Source organism: Oryzias latipes, chromosome 11 (genome assembly GCF_053564925.1).
Source record: "Oryzias latipes strain Hd-rR chromosome 11, Olatipes_Hd-rR_3.1".
NCBI lineage: Eukaryota > Metazoa > Chordata > Actinopteri > Beloniformes > Adrianichthyidae > Oryzias > Oryzias latipes.
In genome coordinates this window covers 24,014,592-24,037,210 of record NC_136247.1, presented here as the reverse complement: position 1 = coordinate 24,037,210, position 22,619 = coordinate 24,014,592, and the positions used below count along the sequence as shown (strand labels likewise).

Here is a 22,619-nt window from a genome sequence, read left to right as displayed (position 1 = left end):
TTGTACCTTCAGGCGTTTTCCTTCAGGCAAGCTGTTCACCATCCGTTCCTGTTTTTCCGTTAAATGTCGGAGAAGCCCAAAGCTTACAGTTTATGGCCAACTTCTCAAATGTCATGCTCCATAGTATTTGTCTCACTTCATTTCCTTTCTGCTCTGCGTTTGCTGAATTTCCAGCTTTTTGGTAAAATGTTTCTCAATCTTCTCTGGTATCTTCATTACTTTTCTGCATTTTTGCTATAATTTTTTGTATCTTCCATGATGTTGAGACAGCTGTGTTGTAATATTTGGCTATAAAAATAAAATTGAATTAAATGGAGGGATGGTTATGGGGAACTACACTACCTGCACAATTTTGCTGCATTCAAGCGTCGTGGGAAAAATGTTTTTTTTTTCTCTTTAAATGCAGTGCATGATTAGAAGATCTTTTAATGTTTAAAGTATATGCAGAAACATTTCTGGAAATTACTAAATCATGATGAACACAGATTTTGTTTTATTTACATTTAGACTTTGTTAAATATATATGAATTAATTGCTTAGGGCCATTGCTCATCTGGAAAGGAAAGATGGGTCGTTTTCTACATTTTTTATGCTCCTATTTGCAAAACAAACAAAAGCAAATATGTTGAAGATTCTTTATCACCAAATCTGTCTAGAAATTATTAAACGCAAGTTTGTTCATACAACACGTGTTCAAAGACAATTCAGATTTCTTTACATAAAACATTAAAATAAAAATAAAAAGAAAGATAAAAAAAATGACTGAAACCCACTGAAACTTACAGTAAACATTTGCATATAAACTAATCGAATGCAGCTGAGAACAGGCGGGTCTTTAACCTCGATTTAAATCAACGGTTTCATCTGATCTAAGGCTTTCTGGAAGTCTTTTCCAGATCTGTGCAGCATAGAAGCTACATCCAGCTTTTGGATGTTTGGTTTGGACTCTAGAAAGTGACCAAAAACTGAAATGTATCATAATTTTGCAGCTGTGTTTTGTGACACAGTTGTTTAAATATAATTGAAATATTCCTGGGAGACCAGCCTAGGCCTTGCTATTAAAGTGAAAATGTCTTAAAAACCAAATTCATGAAATAACTAAGGGCATAAATAAGGGCAAAGGGTTGATTCAATCAATAAACCTATATATTTATGTTGTGATGTGACATTTTGCTTCCTTTTTTCACATATTAGTCATATTTTATAGGATATCTTTTAAAAATATGAATATCACTCAGAAATAGCACAAATTAAGATGATCGGCTGTTTTTAAATTAACATTTGAATATTTAAGATAAAAAGATTTTTCCAACTTTTACTGGACCTATTAAAAAAACAACTTTTTATTTAGTACTTTCTGGTACGGCACAAATGTGTTGTTCCAGAAGATGCATTGGTGGAATTTATTCAGGCCCTGCACCTGCATACCAGACCCCGACCATCACACTTCCACCTCTGTGTTTGCCTGCTGTTATAAAGTTTATATTAGTTTGAATCCATATATAAAGGAATGCACAGCCTCAAAAAATTTCATTATTTTGTATTTTCTGTCCCAAGAATATTTGTTTGAAGATCTCAGAGATGATCCAGATATTTGAGACCTTTTGATCTGCAGGTTTTTTTCTGCTTGAATCCATTTTTGTCTTTTATTGTTGGATCATGAACTCAGATCTGAACTCAGTCATGTGGGGCCCTTTCCATGTTGCTCTTTCATCACCCCCTGGATCAGTTGTTCCTGAAGTCACTTTGGTCTGATGACGACTTGTGGAAAGTTCCTCCACTCGTCTATATTTTCTCCACTTGTAGAAAATGGTTCAACGAAATCCCAAAGACCTAAAAATTATAAGAAGTCTCCTCTTTGTGCAGAAATCATCAGTTTAAACTGTCGTTATATTTTTGTTATATTAGAATAAATGATAAATGATGCGAGTCCCTTAAAATATGGAACAAATATGGGGAAAAAAATGGTTTTATCTTTTTTCTGATGAAAGCTGGCTGCATTCTTATCCTGAAAATCAGTATTTTCTCTGTTGGTTTGCCTGTTGTTGAGCCTCATTGACAGCAGTGTTTGCCGCCTCAATGCCAACAGCAAAACCAAAAGCAGCTGCTTGCGGAGCTGCTCACAATGAGCCGAAACGAGAGCTGGAGTCTTGGAATTTTTAGCCAAACTGTAAGCCTTCAGTTGCAAAAATATGTGAAGAACAATGCGAGCTGCATGGTGGTGTAGTGGCAATTACCCCCACCTCACAGTGAGAAGGCCCTGGTTCAAAATCTTTTCTGTGTGGAGTTTGCGTGCTCTCCTTATCCATGCGTGAGTTTTTTTCAGGTTAACTCCCACAGTCCAAAGACATGCGGTTTAGGTTGATTGATGATCTACATTCTGGGAGCCGGTTTAGCTCGTGCTGGTTTGCGGCGCCTTCCGTCCGTGAAACCAGGGTTCGAATCCGGGCTGCTCCCTGTTCCCTTCTCTACCTCTGTGCCGGTCCCAAGCCCGGTTGCTTTGAGAAGGTTGCGTCAGGAAGGGCATCCGGCGTTAAACATTGCCAAGTTTACCATGCGACTTGTTCGCTGTGGCGACCCCTGATGGGAAAAGCCAAAAGAGGAAGAAGAAGAAGATGATCTACATTTTCTATAGGTGTTAATGTGAGGAAGAGTGTGGCCCCGCAGCAGACTGGCGACCTGTCCACGGTGTACCCCTCCTTCACCCAACAGTTTTTTTATTTATCTGTTTTTAAATACTCATATTTGCTTTTATGTAATAATAATAATAATAATAATAATGGATTGGATTTATCTGCGCTTTTCAAGACACCCAAAGCGCTTACATTGTGTCCATTATTCATTCACTCCTCTTTCATACTTGGTGATGGTAAGCTATGGTTGTAGCCACAGCTGCCCTGGGGCGGACTGACAGAGGCGTGGCTGCCATTTCGCGCCTACGGCCCCTCTGACCATCACCGGGATCATTCATGCGCATTCACACACCAGTGGAGCCACACTGGAGGCAAGGAGGGTGAAGTGTCTTGCCCAAGGACACAACAACATTTTCGGCTGGTGGGAGCGGGGATCGAACCGCCAACCCTTCGATCATTGGACGACCCGCTCAACCACCTGAGCCACTGTCGCCCCATGAAACACAAAGCCCTTTGTGTTTCATGGGAATGACCGGCGCTAAACAAATAAAGTTTGGAGTTTGAACCGTTGCTGGGATAGGCTCCAGCAACCCCATGACACTGAGAGGGAGTCGGCAAGTTTAATAAATGGATGAATGGAGGCTTTAGGTTGGCATCCATCATTTGATCCAAATGTATTCTCATATTTGCTGCAGAAAGTTACAATTTCTTTTAAAACACTTGATTTTGAATCCACAACTATTCTATTTAACCACAAAAATAATGTTGAATTTAAGCATAAATATTATTAAACTTCATGGTATCAAAGTTGGGCTTTTATACAAGTTTGTTTTTTATATATTTTGGATCAGTGTTATCCTAGAATTAATGTTACTGGAAGTGAACTGAGAAGTATCTATGAACTTATTGATGAGATGTTTTACAAAATAAACGTATTTTTCCATTTTTCTGTCCTGCACATGAACCAGTGGACTTGTCTCTGTCTTTTCTGTCCCTACCATCTTGATGGTGTCATGAAAGTAAAAGGTCAGGAGGTTACAGACAAATATATCAAGCTGATGTTTTTGAACAAAAACAAAACAAAAGCTTTTTTATGGGAAATGTTTTTTTGGACTATGTCTGTACCAAGAATGTCAAATGTTAATATCTCACCAATAAACTTCCCTCAGTGTGAACCCACATGAATATTATCTCCAGTGTTCGATCTCTCCGGATCGATGTTCATTAATGTTCATTCGTTCTCTGTCTGTGTGTGATTGCAGCTGGTGATGCCAAAGAACAACAGTTCTGGATCAATCACCTTCAAGCATGTGCCAGACGCTACTCTGACAGCAGTGCCACGGTAAAAAGAACACAACAGGAGACACAACAACTATCAGGAATATTACATCGAGAAATCATGAAACGTTTGCTTTAAAATATAAGGAACTTTTATGATATTTCTGCTACTAAACCCAACATTTCAGGAAAATATGACAGTAGTTGCTGCTTTACTCCAAGATGCAATTTTCCCAATAATTGCTAAGCTTTTCGTGTCTGTGGGAGCTTATTTTTTTTCAGCAGTCAGTTTCAGATATTAGCCTCATGGATTAGTGCGTGTTCTTGTACAGCGATGGGTGTAGTATTGGCTTTTAAGGACATATATTTGCGGATGTGAGCGCCGTCTGCATTTGCCGGGTTCTGCTCCCATTTGCCTTATCCAGTAAAAGGCGAGAGCTGTTATAGAGTTTCTTCTGGAGCGCCGCTGCTGCTGGTGAAGTCGTAGGTGCGTGGATGCAAGAAATTACCCACCGTTTGTTCATGTTACAAACTTTTTGCAACAAATTTAGAAAAGTTCTACCACATATTTAACTTTTAGATGTGGATTTGGCTGTATTTTACACAGATTTTTAGTAAAATAAAAATAATTTCTTTAGTGGCAGTTCGGTGATATTTTTTTTTTTCAATTGAATCAGTAGATTGAAGTAAACCCAGTTGTGGAATCTGGTACTAAAGTGATTTTTGGCCTTATGGTGGCATTAAGTTACATTACAGATAAGGAAAGAGGCATAAATTGCCCATTAAATGCTGTTTGCAGGTTTTAATCGTAATCATAAATTTATTTCTATAGTATTAAACCTTACTTTGGTTATAAATGTTTAAATTCAGTACATTTAATCCTCTGTACGCTTCTCAAGTCGTCCTTTGTTTAATATTAGCAATTTTGGGAGACGCCCATGCTGCATTTAGGCCGATTCTGATTGGACAGGATCACATATCATGTCATTATGGCTGGGTTTTTTTTCTATGTGTTTTGTTGATAAACTGTTCAAACTCCCACTCCGGTCATCTTTGGAACTATTTTCAAAGTGTTCCTAGGGGTCTTTTGATTACGATTATGCCGTTTTCAGCCCAAAAGAAAAAAAAACTCATTTTCTAGGACATAATTTTATTAGAAATTTACCTCAGAGTTGTGTGAAGAGTTATGGCTAAAATGGCAAGCAATATTGGAGCTGACCAGCTCAGACGAGAAAAACAAAGACGTTCATGGATCTATTTGTATACAAATGGATGCATCAGAATGGAGCGGAGCAGAGAGCTTGTGGTCCGCCCAGAAATTAAGTCTTTTTCAAGCTGCATTGTTTTGTCTGCTCCTGATTCATAATGATTTGAAGAAAAAAAATACTCAGAAATGCAATTTTGATCTTAACTGTCTTTATAAATGTCCTCCGTCATCAGAAAAATGCAGCAAGAACACGTTAAAAAACAAAAACAGTTTTCATCAGAATTGGTCTTTAAGGGTTTCAAACGCAACTTAAGTCATAGAAAACTCATAAGGAAGAAAAAGCTGCAAGGTAATAAACGTTAACTGCTTTAAGTAAACTATTCCAACTTCGTAAACTCTGTCAGCGATATAGTAAAAACCAGTCAGGCCACTGCAGAACCTCCAAAAATGCAAAATCATCTTAGTTATACATACTAATATAAGCTCCCCTTGTGTAGTGACATGTTTGTTTTGTTCAAACTGTTTAATACTAGCAGAATCACAGTTGGTCACAGTTGTTAGCTTAAAAGTTTCATAAACAGCTTTCTCTGCTGCCTTTCTATCCAGTAAGTAACAGACTCCACCCACTGCTGCCTTGTCTAAATATCCTAGTCTTTCACATCCAAAAACACACTTTTTGATCCTTTTCTTTAGTTGTTTCTAAGCAGCGAGGCAGACACATTTCTGAATATCCTTCTGGACTGATCATCACAAATCATAACAAACATAAATTTGAAGCTTGAGACAAAATTTGCTGTAAATCTTACATTTGGATCCCCCAAAAAACAGATAATTATGTGTCTACAGATGATCATGAATATCAGCTAGCCTTCTAGTGGTCTGTTGTGGTTTCCATCCCTCATTGTGAGACTTCCGCTGCCGTGCTGCGTTGATGCCTGCGTGTTTGATTCCAGGTGAGGAAGCTGAAAGGCTCAGATGAACACCTGTGTGTGGACAGAGCTGGAGGAGGGCAGGAGGTGACGGTGAGTGAACTCAACTCTCAGTTTCATGCTGACGAATCTTCTGCTCTCGACTCAAACGCGAGTCTTTCAAACAATTAAACACCACGTTCTCATTATGCCGCCTTATTACCGGCTCGGTTAATCCTCCTGCAGCTCCTCAACACTTCAGACTGCTTCACAGCTGCAGCTGAGGTAAAGAGCAATAACTCAGCTCAACCATGTAGAAAAAAGCAATAACGGAGAGTGTGAAAATTGAATAAAAAAAGAGGAGGTCTTATTTTGCCTTCGCTCTGCCCATATGTGAAGGGTGGCTGTATTTGTTCTTGTTTTGCGACTGCGGCGCCTTTCCAGGGCTACATCTGTCATTACCGCTGCAGCTGCTGAGGACTCATCACCAAGCAGTTTCTGCCAGGAAGATTGTTATCGCAGCTCCTCTGCTGAGGAGGCAGCCGGCATCGGGGGCTCAGATACATCACAGATAATGGCTCCGTTTGGCTAAATGTGTTTGCCCTTAAAAGGACAACGACTCTTGTTCCGCTCTTAGGCGGATACTTTTTTTTACACTTTGGATTGATTTAAACATGATTCCAGTTTGACTTTGATTTAAAGTCAACTGTTGGAGTGAGATCCTCAAAGAACTAAAAGTATGTGTCTACAGACAATCATGACTAACAGCTAGCCTTCTTATGTTCTTCTGCGAGGAAAAATGGTCAAACCCGTACGTGGTAAGCAGGTAGACTCAGACGAAAAATCAAGATTGTAGACTGCTCGGTTACCCAATAGAGAAAAAATCTCTGTGTACTATTTTTTTACGGAAATGCTGCAGGCGACAGGTCATAGGAACACTCATACAACATGTAAGGGTAATTAACCATTGTGCTATCTTGCAGGGTTGAAATGACCCCACCCTTACATTGATGTGTTATCCCTACCATGATAAAGGTGGATAGGGTTTCATGTAATCCATGGACACCAGTGAAGATCACAAATCATTGAAGAAAAAAGGTGCAGCGCTCTGTCTTGTGGGGTACAGATGACCCCACTCCCAGCGTTAAAGTGCCTTGGATAGCACAATGGTTAAGAATGCAGTAGGTGAGATGCAGGCATGTTGTACAGACGTTTCATTTTTTTTTCAAGCCCCTCACAAGTCCTGCAAAATGCGAAAATAGCCTTTTAGTGCTGTTCACGTGATAAGTGTGCGCTCCTGGCTGTTAGAAATGAGGAAGTAATTGAAGTGTAGTTTGTGTGGACATCCCATTAGCATCCTACAGGCACCTGCGTGTCACCTGCCCAACATTTGTGTACGGCCAAGAAGGAGCCAATACTCGCACATTACTAACGACTAGAGTCTGGCGTAATGGCACCGTATGACGGCATCACTCGTACAGCATAAGTGCGTGTAACTTCCATTAGCCTTACAACAACTTCATGATGCACTTATTGAACGACAAGGGACGTTCCATTTTCACGGCATTGCTTGAGGTGGCTGTACAAGTCTCAAAGGAATTGCAAGACCCTTTGAAATACTGCTACACCTCTCTACAACCCAAGAACCCGCAGCTACCGTCCGGGGTTTGACCCTTTTGCGTGACTAAGGCTTTAGTTAATGTAGGAATAAAGACATTGGCTGTGTCCGAATTACTGCCCTAACCCCTAACTACTAAAACCCTATATAGTGCGGCACTATATAGTTCTCTATATAGTTCTCTGAATTTTCAAAGCAATTCGGACACCCGTGCTCACTAGTTTTCTCTTTCGGGTGTTTTCAAATGGCGCTTGGCACGGAAACAAAGTGGCGCATTACCGCCACCACCTGGTCTGGAGGGGAACTACTTCTATTTAATGCGGAGAATGACACCCATTTGTCAAATTAAAAATACAATAAATATGAACATTTTATGAAGACTATTTATGAATCTGCTGTGTTCTGATCATGGAAAATGTGGCTGATTTATAAATAATAAAATTACAAACACATTGGTGGTGATTTTATGTATTTGTTGATAAATAAACCCCCATGTTATTACTCCATGGCAATATTTATTTTTGTGCCGCTGAACGATTTACGGGCTCTTGCGAGGAGGCATTTTTTTCTGTTGTTTTCTCTTCTACCTTACTGAAAATAGCTTTATATATGAATCTGTCCGTGTTCCTGGCAATAATTCCACCGTTTTTCATGGGATCAAACCAAAAACGAGCAGATATGCAGCATCACAGGACGGCAAGGAGAAGCAGACGTCTCAGAAGATTTCCCCTGGATGCCCCTGACCAGACATGAACAACTTGTGAGTTAAACTTAAAGTTTTTTATTAGATCAATTTAGGCATTTGTCACTAATTGTGCTCAAGGTTACACAGTCTGCTGGGTAACCAGCAGACTGTTTGGCGCATGGCGTTTTTTCGCGTCGGTGTGCACACTCTCATTGGTGCCCTTTGTTTAGTCACGAGGCGTTAAAGGTCGGCGAAAATCGCCGGCGAAATTCGTCCCGGTGTGAACAGGCCTTTAGAGTTTAAAATTCTTTTTCAACACTGGATTATGAGTTGTATAGTCTAACTACATGAAACACTTGTGAGATCAAAGTTTAGTATTTTTTATTCAGTCAAACCATATCACTTGTTTTAAACAAAAATACTTTAATTTTTAAATATTTATATAAAAATCCAAAAACCCAGCCAAAAAAAAACCACGAGATTTTCCAGCATTTATAAATACGTCATAAACTAAAATGTAAGACATCAGAATAAAATGAAACATTCAAAAAAATCAGATTTAATTTTCTAAATGAAATAATTATTTTTCTATTTTACAGGGTCTTCCACGTCTCTACTACTTTGCCAACATATAGGTGTCTGTCGTGGCCCTTCACGCTGACGCTCAGTCCGACACAAGACCAGACCGGCAGACCCGCAGATCGGTTGACCCGCAGGACCATTGAGCATCTGGTGGAGCAGCTTGTGTTTCTTTTCTGGCTGGCATGTGGCACATCTTACGGTGTGGTAGCCAGGGCCTTTGACATGACACGGTCCACTGTGAGTGACATTGTCCACAGGACGGCAGACCGCATCCTCCAGCTGATGAGCAGGGTCACCCAGCATCCAGTGGGAATGAACTGCCATTAGTCACCTCTGGTTTTTAGCAGCTTCCTTGGTCTTCCACCTTCCAAAAGGTCGTAGGGAGCATTGATGGCTGCCACCGAAGAATAAAGGCCCTAAAAGAAAATGCAGCTTTTTTATTCCATTCAACTGCAGGCTGTACATGACTAATGCCAAATTTAGAGATATTTTTGTTGGGAATCAAGGATCAGTCCACAGTTCACAGGTTCTACGTCAAAGCCCAATTTATGTAAATCAAACATTACCCACCTGAAGGATCCTTTTGGGTGATGGTGGGTATCCCTGCATTGCTCATCCCATCACGCTGCTGACACCCTACAGGGAACCCGTGAGGAATGCGATTCAGGCCCGTTACAACCAGCACCACGCCAAGGCACGCTCTGTGGTGGAGAGAGAGCATTTGGCAAATGAGGAGGAGAGCAATATTTCTGGGGCACTGGAAGTAAAACCAACCTCTGCAATGAAAATCATTGCCTGCAGTTCAGTTCTGCACAATCTGTGCATCAGAGAAGGGGACTGCTGGGAGCCACAGATGTTGAGCCACAGTAGGAACCAGTAGGACGGGTAAAGTGGCGTCCGTCTGCGAGGACAAATCTCTGCTTTCCTTTCAGCTCTAACTGTGACACACATGACTCTAGAAAACCAGGATTATTGTTAAGATGTATAAAAATAAATGTTAACATAAAACGAAAATGTAAATATGTACATTTGATATTTATATGAAAATCCTCAGATTTAAATAATACATGTAAATAATTCATTTTTGTTACTGCATTTATTAAACAAATTGCAAAAACAACGACGACGTTACATTTTGTGAACAATATTTTAAAATCAGGTAAGCTTAACAGACTCTCCTGTCACTCTTTGTCCCTTCTTGCTCTCTCCTCCTCTCCTCTTTCAACAACAACCTTTACCCCAACATGACAACGATTACAGTTTAATGATAAATAAATACAAATCTGATCAAGTGTCTTACTTCCATCCGGCACGAGCTTGCCTGAAAACAAACAGGCTTTCTCCATCCACAGATGGATCAGATTTTCCTCATCCTCGTCTGTCCCTACATATATAAACACATTTTAAAAATGTGTTAATAACTTATGACTACGGTTAGAACTCACTGCTTTTTGATGTACTATCAACAGCGTTTGTTTTTAGCCTTCAATGCTAATTCGCGCTAGCGTTAGCTTTAGCATTACCGAAATTGATGAGCTTCAAAACAATGTAGATAGTCGATTGAGGAATAAAACATATTAAACACACCATCTTACGTATTTACAAATATATTTTACAACATATACAAGATACTTTTAAATATACTTACATTTTTAAGTCCTCTTTCTAGCGCAACCGTCCGCCATCTTCGCATAATTCAAACGCAGTGTATTGTGGGTCACGCGCAATGCATTCTGGTATGAACGCAGTGCATTCTGGGCAATATTCGCCTATCGAGTGAGCATCGATCCACACTGGTTTTTCGTAGAGAATTCTGGGAAATTTCTAGTGCACGTGATTTTTGAACTGTAGATTCGGACAGCACTACAAAATGGCGACCGCACTATATAGTGCACTATATAGGGGTTAGGGCGGTAATTCGGACACAGCCATTTTTTCTTCTGTCTTAAATGTAGCCTCCTGTACTAGTTTAGCTATGACGTTAATGTTCTTTAGTTGATCCTTCCAGGTTGGTGTGAACTTTCTCTGATAAAAGAAGCAGCTTTGGGACAAACTGAGTTTTGTTTCTAAAGGCCGTGTCATACAGCCGCTACGTACATTTTGCAAGTTTTCCACGTGTCAAATTTCAGTCTTGCAAGTGATGCATGCGTGATATACGTAATTCATAAGTGTTTCTTGCGTTTCTCATTCGTCGATGTGCGCAGATGTCCGTCGAGCGTTTCGGTCGACTGGTCTTTACGCGAATTCAGTTTTCAGATGTTCAAAATTTTTGGTCGATTGAGAATTACACAGTTTATGCGTATATTATCTAGTTTTAGCAAATACTACATAAATCTTTCACATTTTTGCGAGATACATATACAGATTTGTGGCTTTCCACGACCGTTCTCACAGACTTTTCACGCATATACCACCAATGTATAACTTTTATATCGCATATACGGCACACATATCACATTCAAATTATGTCAGTGACACACACATCACTAATGAATTGCATGTAAACGGCGCAATAATCACACACAGTCCATGTTCTATGTTGATTTTACGTTTTCTTTACGTGTTTATTCGCACTTCTGTGGTTTTAACATGGTTCATTCGTAATACATCTGGGAAAATTACCAACAAAGACCACAACTTTTCTCACTTTTTCCACGTATATTCATGTGTGACCAATTTTCATCTGTGCAATATGCGCAAAATGTACGTAGTGGCTGTGTGAGACGGCCTTAAAGGTACATCTATGCAGGGTGGCAAACCATCAAGAGAATTGTCGGAGAATCCTCTCCGACCATGAAAATAAACTTCATTCATTGCTTCCTGATACAAATTTTCTTTGGGAACTACCATCAAAATCTTCAAGAAGTTTTTCACTACAGCTTCTGTGAAGGTCATGGTCTGTTCTCTTTGATAGTTAGATTTCATGGTTGAAAACTGTCTTCTATGTAGTTGTAGTCTGTTTCTAGTTTATCTTCTTCCTTTGACTGCATTATTAGAGTGTTTGTGATTGGGGGGCCAACAAATTCCATAGACGATTAAGGAAAAGGGCTGCTCATTACCCCCATAGGGACTCTTCCTCTGCGTTTATTGCCATTGCAAAGCAGTTTACTATATTCTCCAATTCTAAGCTGTTCTGTTCTTTTCTTTCTCCAAACTCTTGATACTCTTTAACAGTCTTTTATTTTAGCCTTCTACCAGTTTGCAACCAATTGGTTAAACATAAGTATATGCTGTTGTTTTGTCATTTTCTCTGGTGCTGTTGTCAAGGAAACCAGCACATCTCTGCAGGCAGGGCCACAGAAAATACAAGACGTTCAGCCCGGAATGTGGACATTAACCATTTCTATTAGGAATTAATGATTCATAAAAGAAGGCTAAAGGAAGTGCTGATTGAAGCAATGTTGGAGCAATGTACACTCATTTGTCAGGAGGCACAACGAGGAGAACTAATTAAAGGAGCACCAGTCAAATCTGCTGAAAAGGTGGAAATGGAGCCAGAAATGGTACAGGACTAAAACATCTAAACATCCTTTAAATTAAATGCCCATGGTACATAAAAAACCCCCAAAAAGTTAATACTTTTAAATATTAGTGATGGAAAATACCTGCACACACTAGCAACATGTGTACACATTATTTCCTGTGGAAACGCATATGCAGCGTAGGGGGGTATTTCAAATGATTGTGAATTTTTATGCGTAAACTTAATGAACCAAATTTTTGGGATTTTTTTCAGCTAACTAACTTGTCTTCCTAGTTTTCTCTTTACCATGTTACCATGGTAACTGTCTCGCTGTTTTAGTACCTGATGTTGCGTTCACACCGGTCACGTGACGCCCGTTCAAGGACACACCAGCGTGTTGTTGAACACGTATTCAGTAAGGATGAGCCAATAAACAGATACTGGCGCCAATATACCGATACTGGCGCCAATATACCGATACTGGCGCCAATATACCGATACTGGCGCCCATAAATCCCTCATTTCTAGTATTTAACAAATGGTGTTCACACTGGACAAGCAGGGTGGGGCTTCTTCTTATTCATTTTCTATTGTTTAACAGCGCATGTCCGCCACCTACTGTTGGAAGAGGCTTGGTGTGAAATATTGAAGCGGTGCAAATCTGGTGAATCTGTTCCAGGCTCTTTCTTTCACAGCTCCATTCAGATATATGAAAGACTTGGTGTCATTTACATCTGTCCGGAAACATCAGCAATTATTAATTTCACCTTAGTGATCAATTTTCAAACAGTTGACAAGTGAATTAATATCTCCACCGACTATGATTTCTTAACTTGACTATAGGGATTAGGGGACTTTGATTAGGTGAATGCTTAAACTAATTTAACTTATTTATGGATTATTTTCATCCATCTGTTTGTTGTTTTAACTCAGACCATTCTATGTGTTTTTTGTTTCATATTGATTTACACAAATAAGCAACAATAAAATATCATTAAGAAACAGGAACGCCATCCGTACATCACTACCTAATCAGAGGGGGGTGGGGGGGGGGTGGGTGGGGGCACTGATTCTTTCCAGAAACAATAAAGTGTGATGATGAGGCAGCATGACATAATGAAGGAAAGTTGCTTTAATGTGACAAAGGTGCTTTAATGTGACAAAGGTGCTTTGTTTACATATCTGCTCTGCTGTACCTTTGCAGCCACGCTTCTCACACATGGAAGTAACTGGTAACGCTCCTCGCCACGATGTCGGCCTTTTTTTTTACAGCGTTGTACACATCCCTCTGATTCATCGGGTTGCTAAACTGGAATCTATTGCTGGGAGGTTCTGCAGAACTTTGGCCCGCTTTGCCGATAGCATTTTAGCCAATGCTAAGCCCATTGGCCTATTAGCCGCTGCCATGCTTCACTCGTATTTATTTGAACCGCTAAAAAGCACAGCAATCCATGCTTTTATATCTTACTGGCAGCAACATGGCTCAGAGTTTCTGTTTGTTATCCATCCCAAGTAAAAACTAAGTGGTGCATGTCTCATAACAATGAAACAAGCTACCTCTGGCTGTTGTCTTGTGTGGTGTGGTGCTGCCCAAAGAGGCTCTGTGTGCTCTGCTGCCAACTAGCGGTCGGAGGGTGAAGTGAACAACAAGAGTCAGACACTGATTAATTAAATAAATATCGTTCTGTCAGCATTTTAAATCGATACAAGTATCGCCAAGTGAACTATTGCGATATTTTGCCGAATCGATTTTTTTCTTACACCCCTAACCCCTAGTCGTTAGTGTGGTGGCTAATTGGTGGTAAGATGCGTTAAGAAGTGCCGCATGCGTGTTCTGTGCAGCGTTTTTAAATCACAATTTGTTACATCCTCTGTGCAACTTTTGACAAAATTTTTTCACTTACTTTTACTGATATTTAGGAAAAGGATATTTAAGGTGACTCACTGTCATAGACACAGTGCGTTAGAACTGAATATAGTTAACTACCAAACTTTCTGTCTGGCTGGTCGGGTGTTTCTGCTGATGGCTGTGCAGTCTTCCCTGCCTCCACCCCCAGAGCTTCATCCACCTACAGTCCCTCTGACAGCCTGGAACTTCAATTTGAGACTCTCTTAACAAGCAAAACCTTCAGAGGCTGCAGAGAAAACATTTTTTTTTGTTTCAGCTTCGGTCAAAGTCTTTTGTTTTTCTTAATAGTGGTAAAATCTGAGGGAAATTGTATAAATCTTTTTGGAGGTTTGGTTTATTGAAATATTATGGTCTTGCGAGTTTGATTCCTTCTTCTGCTCTGCTTCCTTTTCTCATCCTTCTTTCCATTTTCTTGTCATTTTTAAAGCTTTTGTGGAAAATTCAGTACAAATTTCCCCTAAAAAAAAAAAAAAGGTGTCCCTCATTGTCTTCGTCGCAGCTTACCAGGTCGCTTTGCACAAAAGCGACGCTCTCTTGTCTTTTGTGAACCAATTATCTTCTGTAAAAAGACACGACAGCTTTTTTTTTGTTTTCCTTTCCAGCTAATAGGAGGATCAAAATCCTCTCAAAGCGTTTACTCTCCTGCAGCAGCCTTCCTAGACAGAAGGCCGACTGCCCTCTCCTCTCCTCGGTTTCATTCACTAAAGGCCAGGATAGACGAATCAGACATGAGATTATGACTCTGTGACTCTGGAGAACGGAGGTCAGGTGACTGAGCGGCGGGGCCATCATAAAGAATCAAATAGGACTTTGGAGCAAAAAACAGTTTTTGTTGCAGAAAACAAAAAATACAAATTGGAATGACTCTATTTCAAACCATCAAATCAAAAAAGAAAAAACATATTCATAGATATATTTCACCTAATAAAGATATTTTGTTATAAATTAATTGGAAAAAGAATAATAAAAGATACAGCAATGCACAAATATATCAATATGCACATAAATATCTAAACTGTACATTGATATATTTATCTACTTACACCTGCAAGTGATATGATTATAGGTACACTTAGACATATTTGCACTTATACATACAGTACACGGCAGATTTAATGCATTTAATATTTTGGTCATCGACTGGAATTTGTTTAATTCACACAAAATCAATGAAGAATACAGCAAATTAGTGAAATAAAGTTAAAAAACAAACCATACTTGTGTAGAAGATCCTCGATTCATAAAATCCCCGGGTTAATTTCACTTATTTGTGGTGGAAAAAGGGTTTGATTTAGGGTTTAGAGTTGAATGTTTTTTATTTAAAAGTCGAATCCTGCTCAGGTTGTTTGACTAAAAGTGAGAAAATTGAATTTAAAACGTATTAATATTACCGTAATTCTTTCTATCCATTTACTAATTTTAATCAACATTTATCTAATTAAACTCAACCTTCTAAATCATATTAGTGATGGCCCGCTGTATTCTGCACATAGACTCCTTTACTTGTTTTCTGTAGCAAATCACGTGGAAAACCTTCTACTTTTACTATACAGCTCAACAGCCATGCTTTCTATAATCTGCATTCATTTAATAGTGTTTCTATAAATAAATGCAGCTGTGCGTTGCAGCAGACCTTTTTAAATCCACCCTGAGAGCAGAATAACTGCTAAAGCATCACTCTGTGTCCCTGATGGCTGACTTGCAGTCCCTGCTGCACATCTGCATCTCTGATCACCTCCATTCACGGCTGGAAGGCCACATCTGTCCAAGACGTCGGGAAAGTTCTTTTCTTTGGATGTCTGGCAGAGGTTTTTCCCGGTTTGTGAAAGCTCTCAGTTCTGTTTGAGATCAAAAATGGATCAACAATCAGACAAGAAATGATGAAATGAAGATTTATTTTATCATTGGTAAATGATTTCAGCAACAGAAGCAGAAGATGAGTATTAGATCTTGAGCAACGGATACTCGAAGTGCAGGTTTTTAGCATTTGATGATGTGTTTCATATCCAAAAAAAGGGATCAAAGAGAACACAATCATTGCATCAAACCAGTAGATTCATAAATGTTTGAACATTTATTATTCTAACATTTTTAACACAAATTATTTTGCCTCAAGAGAATAGTTAGCTGCTATTTTTACCTCGTTGCCCCAAATTTCCTTTCAGCCACATTTCTATTTTCCTGTCCCACCTGTGTTTTTGTGTTTCATCTTTTCTGGTTTTTGCTTCAGTTTGATTTATTCAAAATATTTCTAATTTTAATTGTAGCCATTTCTAATTTCTAATTTAAGTGTAGCATAGAGTATCCAAATACTCGGAAATTCGCGATCTGTTCCCCCAAATATTGAGCACCAAAGTTTTTGACATCCAAGATCGCTTATTGACGATCTTTATAAATATAGAAAAGTAAAAATATGCTTCAAGCAATGTAATTATTGCTCTAAAATTGCATTTTTTAGTATATAAACCGAATGTGCTCTGGTCACAAGAAGGAAATGCGCTTTCAAAGTAAAGTGTCGGTGAAAGTTCTAAATTTTAAAGTCAAACAAGACAGACTGAAGTTCAGTCTAGAGGTTCCAAAAAGGTGTTTTTTTTTAAAAATAGTTGACAGTTTGAATTAAAAAATGTAATAATTAAAAGCATTCTGGTGTTCTGGGAGTTCTTGGGGATTTCTACTCAAGAGGTTTTTGATTGGAAACACGGTTGTCCGTTTAGATCAGGAGTGTCAAACTTCAGGCCTCGGAAGGACGGCCACCTGCTTGTTTTCCAGAACACCTGCCTGCTTTGCTGCTTATTACCTGGATCAGCAGCAGACCTTCCTACCTACCTGCTTCAAAGGCAGGTTGGTTGGAAAACATGTAGGACCCTGGCCCTCAAGGCCTGGATTCTGACAACCCTGGTTAGATGAAAGGACTGTGAGTGTTTTCTAGTTGTTCTGTTTCTGTTCAGGTGTTGCTTCGTCTTCTTTTACTTTCTTCTCTCATCGATGTACTGGAACTGTAGTCAGCTAAACTTTGAGGATGGAAAAACCGTGGAGAACATTTCCAGGATTTGTTGTTAAATGATCTAAAACGACAGAGATTTTTACATTTTGCTTACTGCTGAAGTTAACCAGGAAGTTGATGGAAAAACCTTTCTAGTGTGACGTTGTTTAAACCTATTTCTTTAAAAAATCTTTGTTTTTAATCGGTTATGATTCTGATCTCCTGTTCAAAATAAAGGTATAAATGATTAAATACATCTCTTTTTATTTCATTTAACAAAAACACATACATATAGCAGCCATTCAAACATAATATAATAAATATTAAAGTTAGAATTTTTGATCTTGATCCATCGTCCGCTAAGTAACGATCTACAGCCATCCATTTTCTTGACCCGCTATATATATGTCCCTTACCGGGTCACAGGTCCGCTGGAGGCTGTCCCAGCGGCCATTGGGCGACCTAAAGAGTTTGCCAGTCTGTCGCAGGGGGCACACTCACTCTCTGCACACACTCACACACACACACACACATAGGGTCACTTTAGATTTACCAATCAACCTATGAAGTATGTTTTTGGAAGAAAGCGGGAGCGCCAGGAGAAAAAAGGAAACTCTACAGTCAGGATTCGAACCAGGGCCTTCTCGTTGTCAGGCCAGAGCGCTAACCACTGCGCTCGAGCATAATGAGCATAAAAAAAAGAAAAATTTCTTCCTGTGCTGGTTGAGTTTCTTCCTTTGTGTACTCCGTTAAAAACTGACTTCCTTCTGGAGGAGCTGATGTAGCATGAAACACAAAGCTCATGTTTGACGTCCTCCAGCGCTCACTCTTCCGTTCCCATCCTCCCTTCTTCAGGGCTCCTCGTCCTCTGGCCGGACCCGTAGTTTTTCCCTCCTCCCCCACCTAACTCCATCTTCATCCCCAAGTTCCCAGAGGCACCCTGGCCACGCGGCCTCCCCCAGCAACATCGTCACCATAACCCACCACAAATCCCCGGCTGCAGCTCGGCGGGCAAAGATTCAATATCCAGGACGGCTGCTGGAGGTGAAGGAGGTGGGTAATTTATGGATTTTTTAAAACCCCCTATTTGTAGAGGTTGACTAAAAGACCTACCGGTGTTTTTTCTTTGTTTTTTTTTGTTTTTTAATGAAAAAGGGGAAAAGGAGGTAGCTCTCGTTGTATGTTTGAGCATAGAGGAAGTGCTTTGACTGACTACATTGGTCACGGTACTAACTGGTGCTGTTTGCTTAAGCCTTAGTCACATGATGCACCCGGCTGATAGCAGTTACACACTCTGACTATGTACAGGTGATGCCGTCGTACGGTGTCCTTACACCACACTCGAGTCGAGTCGGGAAGGTGGACGAAATGGGCCATTACCGACGTAAAGGCCTCACGCACGGGGTGTGCACGTGAAACTTAAGTGCCCGTAGGACGTCCATATAAACTACACTCCGATTGTCATATAAACCAGTCATGTAAACCAATAGTATCACGTGAACAGCTCTTCAGTGAGGAGAGATGTTGAAAGTGTGATTTAATAGTGAAGCATGAACAGTCCGTAGTCTTAGGCGGTTTGGGCTCTGGGCTGCAAACAGCTTGCATGTTGGTGATGACCTCACATCAAGTGAAGAGACCTTAGAGCCCAGACGCTGATGGTGGACCGTGTTGAATCAAAGAGCCAGGGGAAGAGCGGGGCGGAGGTCTGGCATGCGGATTAACAAGCTTCAGTGAATTTAAAGGCAGGCATTTGATTGCAATTTGCTGTAAGGGAAAGTGAGAGCTCTGCTATTGGCTCAGAGTGAAGACCAATTGAGTGACGTGTGGAGTGATGATTCAGCAAACCCAGCATACCTGAAGATGAGGTAGATCTTCCTTTGCAATCGCACCAAAGCTTCATTAATGGGGTCCTGACACAGTCCACAGGATTTGGTCCACAGGACACACCTGGACCTCACCTACTTTACCCTTTGTTACCCCTTACCCTATGTCTAAGGCCGAATATGAATTTCGTCTCTACCCTTACAGCCTCCCCCTACCCCTACACTTATCCTTTCAAGCAGAGAGATATGGAAAAAATAGTGTCTTCAAATTCATACGTTACCACCACTCGATAAGGTCATCAGGAATATCCGGTGAGCTATGTTAGGGTGTACCTGCCAGCGCTCAGAAAATACATAGCATCTGTTTTATAACTCTATACTTGTATTTAAATGTAAACTTCTGCGCTTCAGAGCACCCCCCCCCCAACAAATAAATGCGTTTCTCCTCTGCGCCACAATGCAACACAAATCAACCTACCGGCAGAGGGATGGCCAGCCCTAAGTCGCTACGGGTCCTCTTTAGAAAAAACACTTTTAGACACCACTACACCTTGAAATACCTCAAGAACTGGGGTAATGGGGAGGAGCCAGATATGTAGGGGAGCAATTCAGATTCAACCTAAATGTTCTCTACATTTCACCCGCATCAGGCCCCAGTAGTAAAAATGTAACGGTTTTGCTCTGCGGGTTCACCGATTGGTCCGTGACCTTGATATTTCATGTAGGTCACCTTCGTGTCCTGTACAGGTTTGACCATTTTTCACCCGCAGACGGCCCGTATGCACCTGCAATGAACTAAGGCTTTAAACACCTCTTCTTCTTTTTCAAGCGTTTTTAGATCCTGCTTAGTGCTCATTTTCTGCAACGGTGCCTTCTCCGTGCGGATATTTGTTGTTAAGGGAACTTTGGGCTCAATTTTTCGCAGTTTATTCGCACTGTTAATCATTAGTGTTGAGAAGTGGTTGTCAGGATTGGATTTCTTTGAGGTGTGAGATGCAGTGACGTGAGGTGAGGTTGATGGCTGGTGAGGCACTGACTCCTCTGGAGACAGATTTACTATGAAAGAACTAAATATTTCACCCTTTATCCAACAGCAGCTAACAGCTTATAAAATACACACAAGGACATATTTGTCCTACAGAGAATATTTTCTTTTATAGACATGGATAGAACACTCTTCTTGTGTATAAATTATTCTTATATACTGTAAACAAATTAAATTATACAGATGTGTTCAGCACGCATTTGACCCTCAGTAACTCTTTCTGGTGTTTTTCCAACTTCAAATTCTGGTGCTTTAATCAGTTTTATCAAATGTTGTCTGTGAAAATGGTCATCAAAATAAAATAAATGATTTTACTTACATTTTTTTCCACTTACTCCCATGTTATGTTTAAAAAACAAATATTGAAAAACATGTTTGACCTTACTTTTTGAGTCCGTGTGTCAATCCTCTACAAAAAGCTCTATGAACTGTTTCAAAGTCTTCCTTATTTTCCTTTATTTTATACGAGTTTCTCCCCCTCAATGAAGAAAGACATCCTTAGTCTTTTCCTACTGCACCAGTGTAGCTACAAAGCAGCTGTCAGCTCACGTCTGCCCCCTGCTGGTGAGGCTTGCCTCACCTAAAGCCTTTTCTGCGGGCCTACAGCAGTGTTTTCAGCGCACGTCTCTGTTAACATTGAGTCCTGCCGTCATACATGAGGCACAGTACTTCAGAGCCTCACCAGGAGGTTCCGCTCCGTCTGTGATCGCGCAACACTCAAATTCGTCGATTTCAGCCTCAGAAACTGTGGAAAACGTGTTGAGTTGACTGAAAATGTATATTTAACACAGATTAGTGGAAAATAATATCTACTTAATTTACCTTTTTTCTATTTTATCACGATTATGACAGGTGAGGCTGTGCCTCACTTGCCTCACCTGACCGCACGTCACTGGTGAGATGTGAGGTTAGAAACCCTCACAATTTGTCAAAGATGAGAAGGATAAGTGTGTCATAAGGATCTGCTCTGGAAAAACGTACCGCATCAAAGTAAAAGGACGCCATTTCAAGTCTTTATGTTGCAGAGGATCTTCTCATACTTTACAATTCACTTGTTTGCATCCTCAGACCCAGAAGTTCAAATAAACTGAAACTTCTGAAGAGTTTAGCCTGAAGTCCTCATCAGTTTTCTGCAGGTATCTCTCGTTCTTACCTCTTTCCTCATTTGCTGCGTTCCCAACCAGCCGTCACTCTTCTGCTTATCTTTCAGGACAAGATTGTGTTTCCTTAATAGCCTGTCAATTGCTGTGATTAATTGCAAAAAAAAAGTTCATTTAAATTTGCTTTTTACCAAAGAGAAATGACAGACATGTTATAGAAACCAGGTTTATATGGGATGAATTTGTAGCCTCATTTTTTTTTTCTCTCAAACACAAAGGTAAATTGAAGTTTTGTGAAAGCATGACAATCTGGAGGAACAGGAAACACAGGAACGAGGAGGTGGTGAGGTTTCCGAGCGACACAAAAATATAATCATGTGATGGTCTCCAAACATGTCAAGATGTATGCACCTGCCCTTCACAATAAAACCAAATAAATAAAACCTTTTAGTTTCATCGTTGCTGCCCTTTGTGATGTTGCATTGCATAATTATAATGGCCAATACAATTATTCATGATGGTGATCTCAGCTAAACATTGTGTCCTTCCTGAATCCTTCCAGCGGGTTTTACGTCCAATCAGATTCAAGGTTGACGGTCTGAATGTCTTTTAAAATTCAGATTTAGGCATAAATTTGCACTCTGGGGTTTTTCACATCAAAGATGGGCGTTCTGCTCTTGTATGACCTCCAAGTGGGGTTGAGCATAATATGGATAAAAAGCGATTCTACAATTTAATACCACCATTAAAAACAATCAGCAATGCTTTTAGCCTATGCAAACATGAACTATTGTGTGTGGCAAACCCCTTGAGTTCTGAAAACTAATGGCTTTGGGTTTTGACAATCAAAATTTAATCTAAAGGAAGATTTTTCTCCATGAGATTGACTGAATCCTTTTGTCTTCCTGACATTGAATACATGTAAACCTACTGCCAAATGAGATTAAACATCTATTCTTTGTGCATAAAGGAGAGTTAAAGACCTGCTGATAGTTGGTGGACTAGCATGCTCAAAGGCACATTGGGAGGAAGAGAACTGGATAATGATGACTTCAAACACCCGTAAGATGAACCAAGCCATAGAAAAAACAAAAACTATCATTAATAAAATAATTCTTGAACTCGATTAAAGTTTTTTGTTGCATCCTGGAGCGCCACAAAGGATGAATAACTAGGTCATACATGAAAGAGGGTTTAACCATGTATAACATCACACTCACTTGGGTTTCAACCAAATGAAGTCAAATCCGTCACCATTTTATTATTAATGATTTGGACGTGGCCATGTTGGAGCCAGACATCATCAGTAGGCAGCAGTTGGACTGAGTGGCTCTGAGTTTTTTTGATGACCACTCTCACCAATCAGGAGTGAGCGTGTTGGAAGG

General features: G+C 40.0%; 1 protein-coding gene and 1 long non-coding RNA gene across 3 annotated transcripts in view; one reads left to right on the top strand and one right to left on the bottom strand.

Annotated features, from left to right (window-relative positions):
- osbpl10a (oxysterol binding protein-like 10a) overlaps window positions 1-22,619 on the top strand; it is a 74,659-nt gene that overhangs the window by 19,647 nt on the left and 32,393 nt on the right. Inside the window, exons 3-5 of one of the 2 annotated variants that reach the window (XM_023959615.2) lie at window positions 3,896-3,975; window positions 6,072-6,140; window positions 18,122-18,319. In XM_023959615.2, the coding sequence (XP_023815383.1) occupies window positions 3,896-3,975; window positions 6,072-6,140; window positions 18,122-18,319 (347 nt within the window). The remainder of the gene's footprint in view (window positions 1-3,895; window positions 3,976-6,071; window positions 6,141-18,121; window positions 18,320-22,619) is intronic. The other variant, XM_023959616.2, reaches the window with a different exon arrangement.
- On the bottom strand, window positions 8,808-9,611 carry LOC144995669 (uncharacterized). Its single transcript, XR_013659179.1, has 2 exons — window positions 9,482-9,611; window positions 8,808-9,327 (listed from the first exon to the last, which is right to left on the bottom strand). It is a non-coding gene; the product is annotated as an uncharacterized LOC144995669 (long non-coding RNA).